Genomic DNA, 17,423 nt, shown 5'->3' with positions numbered 1-17,423 from the left:
GTGCATTCAGAAGAAATTATCCCTCAGAACTTGAATTGTGACCTCTTCCAGGCCAGGGCTGTGTCGGTCCCAGTTGCTGGCCACGATCACAAGGATCAACAGCCGACACCAGGCTCTGATGTCCAGAAGGCAGGTGTGCTACCCAATCCCACAGCACCTTAATCAACACCAGCCAAAGACCAATACCACCTACACCAGCCAGAAGGAAACGCTGCCTACCCGGTCCTACCTTGACATCCGTGCCATCGGTGGGCATAAACTCCTCATAGATGTATGAGCCTGTTTTTCGTACATTGCTTTCTGGGGAATAGACACTGCTTCTACTGCCAATCTGAAAACAAAAACCAAACCACTTTTATAAACTAATTCTTGTTTTCCACTACTTCCACCTGGAGAATTTAAAATTCTTAAACTGCAAATATTTGCCAATACCAAACAAACTTGGCACTGTTATTACCTCTGCTGCTTCTGTAACTTGCATGTAAAAAAAAAATAGCATAAAGATATGATGAGCACTAAAAATCAGTTTTCTAACTTCAGTCAAGTTGTTGTAACTCAAGTTTGTTCACTTTAAGTACTACTAAATTTTTACTACACAAATACACCGGAATTTATCTATTCTCCCATCAATGTTTACCTTAGGTTGTTTGTCAACCTTCAGTTATTATGATATTGTCCCTGTGAATTTCTCACAAGTGTCACCATGGCAAAAGTGTGCAAGATGTTCCTAAGATATGAACTCACAGTGGAACTGCTAGGGGATACAACGTGCTCACATTCAACTTAAATGGATAATGCAAAATTTCTTACACAGTTTAGTTTTATTGGTGATACATAACATTACTACTATTGTTCACCTTTGTCTATATTTGCAACTGTTATACTTCAATATTTGTCATTCTAATGGCTATTAAAATATCGCATTGTGCCCTTCATTTGTGTCTCCAGGATTTTGATAAGCTGGTACCTGACACTGCTAAGAGAGAAGCTATAACAATTTGCATTCCTGCCAGAAATGTTTGGGCTTGTGTTTATCTCCTGACTACCCTCAAGTTTTTTGTGAGATAAAAAAGTAATGTAATGTCCTTATATTTCAGACTTAACAAGTACAAAAAGCACATTCTGGTTGTGTAAGGGTTATTAGTGTTACTTTTTCTGTGAACTGTTTTCTTAACTCCAGGGGCCAGTGTCAAGCTTCCTCAAGCTAGTCCTCCACCTTCAGTCAGCAGCATCCCAGCTGGGTGCAAGTTCAAGTCTCAGTTGCTCCAGCTCTCATCTAGCTCCCTGCTTGTGGCCCAGGAGGGCAGTGAGAATAGTCCAAAGCCTTGGGGCGCTGTGCTTCTGCGGAAGCCCTGGAGAAGCTCTGGCTTTGGATCAGCTCCGCTTTGGCCATGCTGGTCATTTGGGGAGTGAGCCAGAGATGGCAGAGCTTTCCCATTCTGTCTCATCTTCCTTCCCTAACTCTGCCTTCAAACTAAATTTTAAAATTGAAAGTCTTATTGTGTTTGAAAGGCACATCTAGTCAGAGGGGGAAGACAAAGATTGAGATGCTCCATCTGCTGATGCACTCTCCCACACGGCTGCCAACAGCCAGGAACCAGGCAGAATACAGGGGCTTCTTCCGGGTCTCCCATGTGTGTACCAGGATACAAGCACTTCAGACATTTCTCCTGCCAGGACTTGAACAGGCACCCACATGAGCTGCCAGTGCTGCAGGTGACAGCTTAATCTACTACACCTGCCATTTTTCCTCTATAAAAATACTTAGTATTTTCTTGAATGACACAGCAACACACACACACACACACACACACACACACACACACACACACACACACACACACACAAGTATTTTCTATCAGCTGGTTTACTCCGCAAATGCCTGTAACAATCAGAGCTGTGCCAGATGGAAGCCAGAAACCTAGGCCCCATGTAAGCCTCCACCGCTGCACCAGGGCACCAGTGCCCGGCCCACCACCTGCTGCTCTCAGAACGCCCGTCGGCAGGAAACCAGATTGGAGGCACAGCAACAGAACTTGAACCAGGCATTGTCAACTGGGTTGGGAGAGTCCTCAGTGGAGGCTTAACCTGCTGATCCACAATGGCCCTGAGCTCTTTTCTGGAACACTTTAAGAGATATTAGTCTCTTAGATCTTTACCTAATTTTCTAGGCTGACAGAATCCAAATGGGAAGTTGAAAAAAAATCTCTTCATATCCTGGAGGTGAGAATTTTGCTAAACATTAACTATAGCGGAATATACGTTTGCGCAGCAGTGGAGTTGTGGCTTGGGTCACCTGCATCCTACATCAAACGGCTGGTTGGAATGAACTGCTCTACTTCTGATCCAGCTTCCCTCTGATGCTCACCCTGGGAGAACAGCAGGCTGCGGCCCAAGTACTCGGGACCGAGTTCTGGGTTCCTTGCTTCAGCCCAGTGCAACCCTGGCTATTGTGGGCATTCGGGAAGGGAACCAGCAGATGGAAGATCTCTGCCTATTTTGATGTCTCTGCCTTTCAAGTAAAATAATCTTTTTTTTTTAATTAGAAAAAGGTCTGTTTTGCTTACAAGGTGTGCTTATCAATCCCATGAATTTACTTCTACATTATGTATATGTATATATATACATATATATTAAATTTATTTTTATTAGAAAGGCAAATTTACAGAAAGAGGCAGGAAAAAAAAGATCTTTATCTGCTAGTTCACTCTCCAAGTAACCGCAGTGGCTGAAGCTGAACTGATCTGAAGCCAGGAGGCAGGAGCTTCTTCTGGGTCTTCCACAAGGGTACAGGGTCCCAAAGCTTTGGGTCACCCCCACTGCCTTCCCAGGCCATAAGGTGGGAGCTATATGGAAAGGGAGCAGTCCAGACACAAACCAGTGCTCATATGGGATTGTAGCCCATGCAAGGTGAGGATTTAGCCTCTAGGCTAATGCACTGGGCCTGTTATATTATTAAGAGCTCCATATTCCGTCACAGTTTTACATTTAACCATAGACTTAATTTTTGCTTACTGTTAATAGTTTACATTATTTTTAATAAACTGCATACAACAGTGTATGAAGAACAGCAGCGACAGGAAGGCTTACCTTCCTGAAGAGTCTTTGACTTCCACCCCCGGCGGATGTGGGGTAATAAATGTACACATTGTGGTCTTCTGCACTGACTGGTTTTTCTACAAATGGCTTTTGGAAAACCTCCCCGTTTACTTCCACGTGATCCTCTCCTTCAATCAGATTGCATTCTGTGAATCAAACATCATGGACAGGTACCCGCTGCATCATATCAGCCAGCCAGCACATGGGCATCAGTGAGGACTTTGAGACCAAAGAACAGCATGCTTGGATAATGTACTAATACCATGTGAATTACAGGTATTTATGTGAGAATATAAACCTTTATGACATACATGGTATTAAGGACTATAATTGTTCTTTAAAATCTTTAAGAACTTGAGTTACGTATTAGCACATCACAGAATCCAAAGTTGCATATGAAATGATGCCATCAGGAAAGACGGAAACCTCAGAATGCCAATGTGTTCTAGAAAAGTAGGGGATGATTCACAGCAGATGTCACAGAACATGAAATTATGTAAGTTGAAAGTAAGCCTGTACACAACAAGCATCCCCATCAGGAAATGAATGTGCACAACACGCATGAGGAAAGGTCCTTCCTGCAGACAATGATGCTTTAACCAGTTTTTCCAAACAAACAATTTTAAGGTACAGTAAGTCATTAGAACTCTGCCAAACACTAAATACTATCACAATATTCACTCTTAAGATAAGCACTTATCTTGAGCTTCAGAGTAACATATATTGCTGATCAAGTATGTTATATGAACAGAAAAAAGGAGTAAAAGGTGTTATAAAACATAAATAAGTAGCAGTATTTTAAAATTCTCAGATACTCAACGTGGTACTGTCATGTGAGGTTATTAGTAGATACTTCAGTCGTGAGATTAATCACTTGTTTAGCTCTAACCAGTACAACCCAACTAAGCATATGATTGCAAATTTCTTACACATACATCAAATGCAGATCAAAGAAAAGTAGGATTGAAAACTTAGGAAATTATCTGCCGTTTATCTCATCAGTGCCTTATTTTAATCAAACACAAGAACTGTTTAAATACTGAATAGCATGAATTTTTTGAATTTTTCCCACTTTGTCATTGAAAGGAAATGTTCAGAACTTACTCAGAAAGTCTTCCCCTTACCTTTGGGGTTATTTGGGTCCCGGTTCAAGATCGCATAACGAGGAAGTAAGATGCCTTCAGCTTGAAGGATGCTATACACTTCCCTCCTGAAGACAAAACGCAAATATCCAGTGTTTCATTGGCTGCTTCAACTTTAGGACTGTACTTGCCCTAAAGCACATTAGTATTGTTGTATTATAAAAAGGTTGTGCACATCAACATTTTCCCAGAAAGTCAATTTAACTATTACACATATTCTAAATATTCAAGCATTAAGAAATACATTCTAAAAATACATACTTAGGAAAATCTTTTGAAACAAGTCCTTAAAATTGAGAATGTAAAAATATAGAAAGAAATGATTAAATAAAGTTCACATGAGGACAGAATAGAACTCAGCCATTATGAAAAGTCAGTCACTGACGTGGTAGTGACCTGGGGAAATGTTCCCAAAACACTGACAAATGGGATTCTAGCTGTGTAAAATCTGAGTGTATGCGGTGTATTCATGTGTGTATGCGAAACATTTTATAGTGACAGGAGTAATATTTATGTTTTTAGATTTCAAACTTTAAGTGAAGATGCACACATTTATGTATTAATAATATATATGCAAGCAATATATCAGCATAGGAAAAATGTTCAAATTTCTAGGCATTAATGCTATTCCTTAAAAGAAAAAAAAAGAAAAATCAGGGTATTTCTATAGGAATTTCACATATATAGTTTCATTTTGTGGTAAGAATAGAATGCTGGTAAAATAATGCAAATAGCTATCAATGTAAAACAAACGAAATACATAAATACAATCATTTTATTATTTCTTTTAGAAACTCATGCTTTTGGTATGTTGAATGAAAATAACATACAGTGCAATTGGGTGTGTACTACCTCATTTTAAAATTATAAAATCTGAAATTTATTCTCAGTCAAATCATGGAAAAATTGTTCATAATTTCAACAGTTTAGTAGGCCTTAGAAATTAAACAAGGGTCCAATGTGATAGCTCAATTATCTAATCCTCCCCCCATGTAAGCACCAGGGTCCCATGTATGTGCACGCTGGTACACGTCCCTGCTGTTCCACTTCCCATCCAGCTCCCTGCTTGTGGCCTGGAAAAGCAGTGGAGGATGGCCCAAAGCCTTTGGACTCCGCGCCCTCTTGGGGAACACAGGGGAAGTTCCTGGCTTCTGGCTTCTGATTGGCTCAGCCCTGGCCATTGCAGCCATTTGGTGAGTAAACCAGCATCTGTAAGATCTTTTTCTGTCTTTCCTTCTCTGTAAATCTTTACCAAAAAAAAAAAAAAGATAAAAAAAATTAAACAAATGTGACATAAATCCATAAATCTCTGTCCCAATACTGAGGAGGTACCTATAACTTTGGAATAACTGATTGATTTTTATGATATCTATATAATTAGGTAACATGCAAATATTATTTCTGAGTATGAGAATACTTCAAAAAGTTTGTAGAAAATGAAGTTAAAGATTTATTCTGGCATTAAAAAAAAAACTATGAAAACCATGCACCTGAGGACATTTCAAAATGTTCACAAAAAATGTATGCAATAAAAACTATGCATAAATTTTGCAAGTTTTACATAAAAGCTCTGATTTTTACATGAACATTTTGATGCTCCTTATATTGCTGAAGTTATAATGAATTACCATGTGTGAAAACACCTGATTTAATGTCCGCATACAAGAGCTACTAAACAAGTGTCAACTTTCCTTCTCTTAATTCCGTCAGCTTTACCACTCACCTATCTTGTATGAGATACTGCATATTCAAGTCATTGATTACAAATGGATTCCTGAGTTTTGCATAGGCAACTGCTTTGTCCAGTGGAAATCCTAAGAACACATATGAAGATATTTTGTACAATCTCAAGATTAAGTTGACATTTATACTTTTAACTTGAATTCATGCCACTTTTTATAAAATAATTTCATTACACATGTAACTATCTTTCATAAACAGTGCAATACTATGTAAGTGAACCTAGATTCTTTGTATATTAGTGGATCTATTTCCTAGCTAATTTTATTGATTGGCACCAGGAGCCAGGGGTTATAAGCATAACCATATTTACAGCACAACACATCAGGCAATGCCTGAATATCCAGCCACCTAACAGGAAGTAAAACTAATACTACATATATAAAAATTACATGGTGATTTAAGAAATACTTAACATATAACTTCATTTGCTATTCTCATGTCTATACATATCAGCTAATACTCAAAGAACTTCAGCATCGTTGAAGTATAGAAAAGCAAAAATTACTTGACATGCCACATTATGCTCAGCATTTGAAATGTTTTACTGCTAAGTCAATGCTAAGATAACAAGTTACTCTACAATTTGTAAACTTTGGTAGATTCACCAATAAGATTGAAATAAACCCAATGAAAGTTGTAAAAAGGATTAAACTTTTTAAAGTGCTTTACATACATTTTACTTTCTATATGGACAATAAGATTTCTGAATTTTATCCATCAGTATGTACTATTAGTAGAAATGCCACACTACAGCAATTAGGGGACTCATCAGTCTTCAAACCTTTGCTCCAGCTTGCACTAGCTATGTGATCTTGGGCCCCTAAGCCTCCAATGTTTGCTGTAAATGAGCTTAATAATCAGCAATTCCTAGTAGGGTTCACAAGCCATTAAATAATGGTACATAAGGCACTTAGCACAGTACCTGGCCTAACAAGTGCTTAGAACATTACATGCTATTACTTCTTAAGTGATAATATTTTAATAAGCACTTTATTCTTAAATGACTATTTTAATGATTATCTTATCCTTGGACAAGATAACAATCAGTAGGGAGGTATGTTAGAAATGCAGAATACTAAGTATATTTTTGTAGACACTGTATTTTGTAGCATGACAATAGAAGCATTATAGTATACTAATATATAAAAAAGCTTATAAAAGCCATCATCAGTTCAATAATGTTTTCAATTTCCTCTTAAACATTTAAACACTAGTGTTCAATACCAAGAACCACTTGGCCACAAGCGATAAATCCTCAAGTTCTAGAAAATCTCAGAATAATTCATTTGTATCATGTCTCAATGTCAAGGATTTACAGCCTCCTTGAAACAATGAGCAGCTAGAAAAAACCTACACTGCCCATTTCCTGTCTTGTTGTCTATGTCACCTCCCAAAGACTGCACACCAAAGTCTGTTATAGCAGATAGTTTTCACAGACAAATCACGTGGACAGTAAGGGGAGAACAGTTCACTCTCCAGAAGCAAAGGTTAAGGTCCTCCGAAAGGCAGGGAAGCCCAGACAGTCTTAACCATGTCCATGTTCCCCTGCTAGTCTGACTTACCTCTGGATTGCCTGTAGCGGTAACAAGTGCAATTAGATATGGATACATTTATACCCGAGTTGCTGTTTCAAATTATATTTAATGGTAAATTCCCTTGGCTGACATTATTTTGGGTTATAAGTTCAGATATATATGTAGAAATAATTTGATTAGTGGATTTTATTATATAATAGTTCCTAATGATTATATAAATACAGCACAGCAAGTAAGACCTAAAATTTCAAACACTAAGTTCTTAAATAAAGTAAGTATGTGTATGAAGGCTAATTCATCTTCCTAATGGCAAAAACATAGGCTCAAAATATTAAAGAACTAAAGAATTTCTCAGAAAATTTAGAGATGGAAGTGGTTATCACACCTTAGTTTTAAATAAATTCACCCAAATATGATTTCATATATTCATGCGATGATACAATAGGCCACAGTAGAAATCAGGTTATTGAAATGTTAGACAAAAAAATCTCATGTCATAGTGAAAATAGCTAAACATAAAATTACACATACACTATGACACTAATTTTTTTTCCCCTTAAAATACTGATAGAAATGTGTCAAAACATTTATATCAACTGTGAGAACAGGCTTCAATTTATTTTTATCAAATATTATATAAGGAATACATATGAGCTCTATACCTAGAAAGAAAAAAAAGGATTTGTTCCCCACCCTTTAATACCTTTAGAATGGAAAGAAATAAGACAGTCACATAAAGGCCAGTTTTCCACTGGTTCATTCAAAATAACTTCCTCTTCAAACACTACTACTGTGATATATTTGAATAAGGAGATCCGTTCAAGAATTTCCTTCATGGGTTTGGATTTGGATTTCTTTGCCATAGAACATATTCCAACCACAATCTGCCTTTCTGGTGGCTGAAATAGAAACAAAACAGAATATCATTGATGTAACATGAACTCCAAAGTATAGCTACCTGAATTTTTTTTCAGAAGTATATGAAATGAGAATAAAAGTAACATGTTAATCTACCAATAAAATTTTTTAAAGAATCATTCCATTGTTATAATGAATAAGACAAAATGGTTTATTCTAAATGTCTGGGGAAAAAATATTTTCAAAACATTGTTACTAATTTCAATCAGCCTCAAAATTAAGTCCTCCTTATTGCCGTCTACTACATATTTACCGTCTTTAAGCAGAAAAGAGCAGTGCAAGGGCCCTAATTCTTCCAAATAAGTATGAAAGGCCAACCTGTGATATATGTTCTCTTACCTAATGCAAGGCATAATTGTGACTACAAAGATACTCTCCTTAGCCTTTTTTCTTTCCATTGAGCTTGACTATTAGTTGGTTACCACCAACAGCCTGGATGCAAGTTTTAATGAAAGCCACATGGCTAACAACGCCGAGGTCCTTTCTCATGACTACCTTTGCACTCAGCATTTCTATGTCATGGCGCTGCCGATGCCTGGCAACACGGGAAGGAATACAACAAGCCGTCCACGAGCGGCTCAGGCTTTCCTATCAACATTCAGTTATTCTGGGGAGTTCACATTCAGGTACAAACACAGATACATCAAGTTCAAGTCTGTCCCGAGGCAAAGGAGAGTAGAGAACATGGAGGATGCAAAATCTGGGCAGAGTGTCACTAAAATGACAGGGCTACAGAAACAGGACTGAAAACAGCCTTGAGGGCAGTACAAGCCAGAGGGGCCCTGCCTTTCTGTGTTACCTTCAGGGCTTGTAGATACCATGGAGGTTAAAGGAAGAAAAGATTTCCCTGGTAAGAGAAACCTGACAATCAGCATCTTCCGATGATGAGTAACCATTACAAGTGGCAGCCTTTCAGATCTGTACAGCATCACAAAAATGTGACCAAGAGTTATACTCAGAGCTAGCTTGTTTGCTATTTAACTGTTTGCTTTTAGTATTTTAACAACATGCAATAGGGTTTTTTTTTTAATTTTCTTTTCAATTTGAATCACAAAAAAAGTAAAACACATTTAAGGTCTGTGTTTTCTATCAGTTTTCAGCATACAGCAATCTCTAAACAAATGAGGAGTAAGGAAAATGTTGGGCTGAAATAACTATGGCAAACAGAATATGACACGTGTGACATTCTTAACATCCAGTACGGATACAGCATCAATTAGAGAACAACCTTTACACACACGTGTCGGGGCAACCCTTCGTCCTGGCTCCTGTTTGCACACCTCCGAGTAGTGAATAAATACGAGAGCGGCAGCTAACAGCACGTGCACCGACAACATGATCACCAACTCCGTTAGACTGTCCTACTTTTCACAACTTTGAAATCAACTTCAATTTGTCTTGAAGTATCTGCGATGGGTTTTTACATTAACAAAGCCCTTCTGACCTATGGCCTACATCAATCTCCAACTTTTAAAAATCTAATCCCAAGTTAGAACACGCTTATCACAGAAAGAAACTAAAACGGGCATCCCCAAACAACCTGGATATTTTATGTTAATACTGGATTCACAATAGATTCAAGAAGTTTACTCATGAAATAAAATGCACCTTTTTCTTTAAAAGAAAAAAGTTCTCACAAATGCGTACGTAAAAAAGTCTGAAGTTCACTGCATCAGTCAACATTATCAGTAATTAATAAAAGGCCTGCACTGGGTCGGTCTTCTCAAAGAAACACACTTACAGATTCATCCTCCTCCTCTTCCTCTTCATCTGCATGGTGGAAGAAATGTCGGCAACTTCCAGGGTTTATTTCTGCATCTTCAGGCCCGACAAAGAATCTGGGGGCTTCGCTCATGTTTATTTCACTGATTTTAGGTGTAACATGAAGGATCTATGACAAGGTTAGTATTAGGAAAGAGCATTCTCTCTCTGCTGGCAGACACCCAGCTCCGCGCAGCCGTCTCTGCTTACACAGACACCTGACAACGCGATGCCAGGCAGCTGGCGGACGTTCCTCGGTCCTCAGCTCTTACCGCTGCGTTGCTGGCATCGAAGCCGCCGCCGCCCACTGCTGCTCACCCAAATTCAGACAGCACTCGTTTTGCCTAAAGAATAACAAGAACACTAATTTCAGAGAATGCACTTTAAGCCTTCACATAAAGATAATTTTTGATGACATATGATACCATCAATATTAAGAACATGATGTATACCAAATATTTTCCTTCCATAAATTAGGATTCTGCAATTCAGCAATACCCAGCATCACAATTTGATAAACTGATATAATTTTTAAAAATTGTGTCTTAAGTTCCTCCAGCCTGAGAATTTCTCACAAAAAAAGCTAGAATTATTGACATCTTTTAAAAATTACATTAAACTAAATCTTTTGGCACATAAAACCTTTGCCTCTCAAACTAAAAAAAAAAAAAAAAAAAATCACTAAAATTTCCAAAATATGAACAGGAAATAAATAAAACACAGTGAATTTAAAAGCCGCCGAGGGCCAGGCACAATGGCTTGATTAGCTAATCCTCCTCTGTCAAGAGCTGGGATCCCATATCCGAGCCAGTTCGTGTCAAGGCTGTTCTGTTTCCCATCCAGCTCCCTGTATGTGGCGTGGGAAGACAAACAAGGACTGCCCAAAGCCTTAGGATCCTGCCCCCGCATGGGAGATGCAGAATCTCCTGGCTTCGGATCGGCTAAGTTCCGGCCATTATGGCCATTTGGGGAGTGAACCCGTGGATGGAAGATTTTTCTGTCTCACCTTCTCTGTAATCTGCCTTTCCAATAAAAGGAAACACACTGAAAATTGAACATTAATCTGAGATGACATAAACCTATAAACATTCAGTTAGCATACCCAGTGTTGTAGCACAGTAAGTTAAGCTACCTTTTGCTTTTCTTATTGGTTTGTGTTATGGTAGACCTACTCCTTCCGATGCTCCTGTAAGGCAGTGGAGCATAGCCAAAGCTCTTGAGCCTGTTATCCATGTGAGAGGCAAGGATGGAGTTCCTGGCTCCTGGCTTCATCTTGGATCAAACCTGGTTACTGCAGCCATTGGGAAATAGACCAGAGAATTGAAAATCTGTCTGCTATTTTTCAAATAAATAAATTTTAAAGTTCAGTTCAATTTGTAAATAGGTTTTTTAGGGAACCTAACCTATACTTTGTTCTCACTCATAAACAAAAATCACAGTGAAAATAACAATTCATTCTAACAATAGCTCTTCAATCTAAAGAAGCTAAGGACTTAACTATTACACAGTAGTAACATAATTGTAAAACTTTCCTGAACTAAATTGTTTACACATCAATTATCTACCAAGATGAATCTCCATCATCAAATGCTTCATTTGATTATTGGTAATGTACGAAATGACTTGATTAAATACTCTTAAGAACCAAGGAAATATAGGCAGCACTGCCTAACTCCAAAAATGCTAATTTGAAAGCCCCAAGCTGGTTGAATGGCTCGATCTCCACAAGACACTAAACCCAGCTCAGCAGTCAGCCTTTCCTCCAGCCAAATTGAAAACACAGGGTTACGGAATTTAAGACAATTTACATTTAAACAATGAAGAAATAGTTGATAAACCAATGCCTTTTGTTTTTAGTATCTTTGTACTGTTAAATTATTTAATTTATTTAAAAGGCATAGAGAGATCTTATAACTAAAGGTTTATTCCCCAAATGTTTTCCACAGTCCAATCTGGGCTAGGCTGGAGTCTTGAGCCAGTAACTCCATCCCGGGCTGCCACAGGGAAGGTGAAACTCAAGCACCTTGGCCATCTCTGTCTTCCTTCCCAGCGCATCAGCCAGGCCACTGTTTCAGAAGTGAAGCCGAACCAGTACTCCGACAAGAGGTGCAGGCATTGTACACATTGGCTTAAAATGGCTGGGACACAACACGAGCCCCTCTTTTTCCACTATTCAACATTCAAAGGCATGCACTGATGAAGTTTTCAATAGCTGCGACACTCGCTGGCGATGGATAACTTGATCTGAGCTCTGCTGTGCACACAATACCCAGAGCTTTCCTCGCTTCCCTTTCATCCTTTCCTTCTAAACATAGCTCTGACACGTCAACAGTGGACAGGTCATGTGCTGCGTAAAACAAACAGAAAGGTGCTAATGGATATGCTAAACCCAGCACGTCATCGTACACTCACAGCAGCAGATACACAAGTATTTAGACATGTCCACGCAGTATGTGCGTATTTCATGAACAATTTTAAAACCGTTTTTCCTTCTAGTTTAGGTATTCTTGTAACAGCAAATGTTTTTTGCTAGAGGTAGAGCTGAAAACTAATTTTTACATACTTTTGGATTTTGGAGTATTCATTATGAAAGGTCTGGAATTCATAGTTTTAAAAAAAATCATTCCATGATCCAGCGGCAGAACGAAGGCCTGTAGTTCTTGGTCGTAGACTGCTGTGTATTCTTTCCTGCTAGAACTTCAGTATACATTTTCCCACATTTTTAAAATACTTTACACCAAAGATACAATTGTGAAATCAACTTTTAGAGGGAAAAAAAAAATGTATATGCCACAGGGCTTTTAACAATATGCGTTACTGACTGACAGGTGCCTTTCCTCCAGGGAAGTTATTTCAGTGTTTAATCCTATGTCAAGTACAGAATGCACAGAAATATACAGACCTCATTTGATTAGGAACCTAGATCTGGCAAGTCGACAGCCTTCATGTAGAGAAAGGCGCAAGTCAATACAGAAGTGTGGAAGAAGACTCTAACAAGTTGTTAACTGGCAGAAATCTAAGCTAAACGAGGGACTCAGAGCTCCACAAGGCAGAGACCCAAGGGCCTTGGTGTGGGAGCCCGTCTGACAGTCTCCACATTTAAGGAACGGGAGAGGCCGAAGCATAGCAGGGATGCCGAGATGCAAGACGGAAAGCCCCGAAGAGAACTCTCCCACCTGTCACATATTGCTACAAGACATAATTTAATGGGAATTGAAAGATACCCAAAATATTTAAATTTTACATAATACCCTGACAATTGAATCAAGTATGGTCTGCATCAGGAATTCCAAAATATGCTAACCACTTGGCCTTAAAAACAAATACTTTCTTCAAATACCAGAGCTGAACCTTTACGATCCCTTCTACAGCAGTGGTCCTGAAAGGAACTCGGTCCTTCAGAACTCTGGCAGGGCCAGCATGATGGTGTTGCACACTAACTTTCTGCCTGTGGTGCTGGCATCCCATTTAGTTGCAGGTTTGTGTTTCAGCTATTCCACTTCCTATCCAACTCCCCGATGAGAAAGCAGTGGAAGACAACGCAAGTCTTTGGACACCTGCACCCATGTAGGAGATCCAGCAAAAGCTCCTGCCTTCAGATAGCTCAGTTCCAGCCACTGAGGCCATCTGGGGAGTGAACTGACAGATGGAAGACCTCTTTCTCCTTCTCTCCCTGTAAAACCTGCCTTGGAAATAAAACTAAATCTTAAAAAAAGGAAAGGACGCGTAAACACACTTGTTCCTGAGCCTACCACAAACTTCTTAAAAAAAAAAAAAAGATTTTACTTTTATTGCAAAGTCAGATATACAGAGAGGAGGACAGAGAAGAAAGTCTTCCATCCAATGATTCATTCCCCAAGTGGCCACAACAGCCAGAGCTGCACGAATCCAAAGTCAGGAGCCAGGAGCCTCTTATCCCAGTCTCCCTCGCAGGTGCAGGGTCCCAAGGCTTTGGACCATCCTCGACTGCTTTCCCAGGCCACAAGCAGGGAGCCAGATGGGAAATGGGGGCTTGGGATTAGAACCAGTGCCCATATGGGATCCGGGCATGTGTAAGAGTAAGGCAAGGACTTTAGGCACTAGGCTACTGTGCTGGGCCCCACAAAGATTCTTATGCAATTAATTCATAATTAGAAGACCTAGGTACATTTAACAAACAGATGAGCAGTCAGATTTGGGAGTTTCTAGGAACCTGTGCAAAACAGGACTTACCCCTTTTGTAGAATGTTCCAGAAGTATCTACATTTAGGGTGGTGGTGAAGCTTGAGTGTGCAAGAGGATCTCTAAGCAGGCCTTGTTAAGGACGTGAAAAACTGAGGAGGGAAAGGAGAATGACATTACCTCACTTTTCCTAAAATTCCGACGTGATGTTGTTACTGTTCTCCAATCTCACTTTACGAACCACTACTGTGAACTGCAACAAAACTAAACTTGAAAGCTTTTTCTAGACGTTCTTAAACTATGTTCTCACACTAGCTATTAATATCTCTAACCACTACCTCTAAACTGGGATCACAAATCCATACATTTAAGTTTCCAAGACAATGCAATGCAATCATCACGTATCAAGCTGCTCATGTTAACGGCTGTTACAATGCAATTTAGAACCACGCAGTTACCTCGGATTTGGTGAAGCTGCAAGAACTCCTGGTCGCAGCTGCTGCTGGAGACCTCATTTGCATCCCTTCAGTGTTACCAGCCAGTTTCTCAAGAATACTGCCCCACTGGCTGAGAGCAAGGCTCCTCCTTCTCGCCTCTAACTGGTCCTGATCAGAGCTAACCCACAACGTCTAACACCTGGGACCATCAACAAATCCCATTCATAGTATTTCTAGCCTCCCCTTCCCAAACTGTACTTGAAAAATATTTCAAATTGGTTACTTTTCAATTTCCCGAAGTCGGGAGAAAGGAACTCCAACTCCTACTGCTCAGCCTGAACGGGGGCAATGGAACCAGTCTCCCTGAGGGGGGAAAGCATTTCCCCAGTGGATACACTGTTACACCAGAGGGCTGCATTCCCAACCACTCTCAGTTATCTTAACAAGATGGTTTCACAGAGAGCTGCCTGAACAAGACACCACCTGGCTGCCCTCGGCTATAAAGCAAAGCAGCGGTATTTCTAAGCTTGCTTATACAGAAACGGCTCATGTTCAACCAAAACATCACACGAAATAATTTCTCTCTTCTTCAAACATTTACACAATACCATTTTGCTGAGCTTGCACTTCCTTTTGCCGGGGCGGGGTGGGGGGGTGGGGGAGGTAGTTCATGGTTCTCCTTGCACATTTCCATTACGCCTTAAGTGATCAAAAGAATGAGCTTTAGTAGCTTTGTTGTGATTGTCATACCTTGGTCATCCCCACCCGCCTCAAAGTACAAGAGAATCCTCTCAGGCCTTCCACCCTCCAGAGCACCTAAGAGCTCTAGTCGCAATTTCCCACCTCGCTCGAAGTCGTTTGTTCTCCCACAAACTTCCCTTAAAATTTTCAAACATTCAGAAAAGCTGAACGAGCAGTCCACTAGACATCTAGCCATTTGTAACTAGCTTCAGAAGTTATCAACATTTGGCCATATTCACTTTTTATTTATGCACACCCACACACACTTATGGCACCATCTGACCATCAGCTGTGGGCTTCAAACAACTCCAAAACTATAGTTGCGTCTTTCCACGCAACCACAATATCACTGCCCCTTAACAGAATTCAAACACTGTGCCACGCTAAATGCAGTCCCGGGGAGTCTTTGGAAAACAAAGACCTTACCACACATGCTCACTGCTTAGCTAAGTACACAGTAATGTACAAAGGTTGCACCGTTCGTCACTGCCCTGCAAGCCCCATCACTTGTCACACTTGGGCAGCAAACTCCGGTTACACAAGACTGAGCCACCCGCGCAGAAGCCTGCACTGCAGTGAAGTTCACGGGCGGATTCTGCACGTGTCAACACTCCAGCTCCAGGAGGCACAAGGCAGCTCTGTCGAGTGTCACAACACGCAAGCACACCATTTTTTTTTTTCTAACGAATTCTTTCAGCCATTGAAATCTCGGGTGAGGAAGTGACAACTGTGCGAGAATAATGGCCAGACAATGAAGAACACAGACTTTGCAGTCAGATGTAGTTCCTATGACAAACTAGGTCATTTCGTTACTTGACCTCAAGGTTTAACTCGGTAAAATGGAAGTAATAATATCAGGGGATTGTTGAGAGGAATTGCTGTGAAAATACCTGAAGCAGCCGGCACGGTTGATAATTTAGTTAACAGCTGCTCTCTGTTTTTCATCTGCCTGAAACAAAAGCTACCTAGTTCATTGAAAACACTTGCAGCAGCCAAGCCGAGGCTTTGCTCCAGCCAGCCATGCTCCCACAGCTTGAAGCCTTTGTGTAAGCTCTGGCAAGGGGTGGGGAGGGACACCCAGGAAGTCAGGGAGGGACTCGCGCCCGGGCTCCGAAGGTCATGCCAGCTTCCTCCCGCGCAAGGCAGGAGGATGCCACGCTCCCCGCCAAACCAGGTTCACACTGCGGAACGCCCCAGCGACTTCCCAGGGCCTGAAAATCGCCGCAGCTTCGGGAAGGAGAACAGCCGGGCAGTTTCCTTTTCCTAAGGCACAGCGTCTCCAAGAGATGAGGACGGGGAAACGACGCAGGGGGGTGAGGGATGCTGGAGAAGACGCCGCAGGACCCTCGGGGTGGAACTGTCAGACACACACACACACACACACACACACACACACCCCACCCCCTGCTCCTGGGAGCAGCAGGCGCGGGATGGGGGCCCGCACAGCACACCCAGCACCTGCAGCGCGGGATGGGGGCCCGTACAGCACACACACACACATACATTCACACAACAGAAGCCCGCGCTGCAGCTCGGGTGCTCCATCGCTCGCAGGCCCTCACCTGCCGCTGCTACAGTCGGCAGAGCGCATCCAAGTGTCCCGCTTCCCCCTTCTGGATACTCGAGGGCCGGGCAGGGGCTTCAGCTGCGGGCGGGAGCGTGGGTCTCCTGCCCTCCGAAGCCCCCGCAGGGTCTCCCTGAGGCGCCTTAAGAAGGACCACACCACCGCGTGAAGCTCAGACACGCCTCTTCCCCGCCCGCCCCGGGACTCACACGGAAAAGGCGCCGGGCCGCGCCACTTCCGGCAGGAGCCAAACGTTCCCACCCTCACCTTTCCGGGGACTGAGGTTCTTACATCCAGTCAAAGGACGGAGTTCCCTCTTCAT

At 41.1% G+C, this 17,423-nt stretch overlaps 1 protein-coding gene across 6 annotated transcripts in view; it reads right to left on the bottom strand.

Annotated features, from left to right (window-relative positions):
• Nucleotides 1-17,265, bottom strand: part of PPIP5K2 (diphosphoinositol pentakisphosphate kinase 2) — a 57,761-nt gene extending 40,496 nt beyond the window's left edge. For 5 of the 6 annotated variants that reach the window (XM_040986119.1, XM_040986118.1, XM_040986120.1 and 2 more), the window contains exons 1-8: nt 17,100-17,265; nt 14,411-14,511; nt 10,179-10,542; nt 8,223-8,418; nt 5,965-6,055; nt 4,224-4,309; nt 3,091-3,245; nt 230-331 (exon numbers count right to left, since the gene is read on the bottom strand). In XM_040986119.1, the coding sequence (XP_040842053.1) occupies nt 230-331; nt 3,091-3,245; nt 4,224-4,309; nt 5,965-6,055; nt 8,223-8,418; nt 10,179-10,292 (744 nt within the window). In that variant the 5' untranslated portion in view covers nt 10,293-10,542; nt 14,411-14,511; nt 17,100-17,265. Of the gene's footprint in view, nt 1-229; nt 332-3,090; nt 3,246-4,223; nt 4,310-5,964; nt 6,056-8,222; nt 8,419-10,178; nt 10,543-14,410; nt 14,512-14,986; nt 14,989-17,099 lie in introns of all 6 variants that reach the window. The other variant, XM_040986117.1, reaches the window with a different exon arrangement.
• Nucleotides 17,266-17,423: the final 158 nt, after the last annotated feature.

The sequence above is a fragment of the Ochotona curzoniae genome, unplaced genomic scaffold, assembly GCF_017591425.1.
Source record: "Ochotona curzoniae isolate NIBS_2020 unplaced genomic scaffold, NIBS_Ocur_1.0 contig_4501, whole genome shotgun sequence".
NCBI classification, from domain to species: domain Eukaryota; kingdom Metazoa; phylum Chordata; class Mammalia; order Lagomorpha; family Ochotonidae; genus Ochotona; species Ochotona curzoniae.
This window is presented reverse-complemented; position numbering and strand designations above follow the sequence as displayed.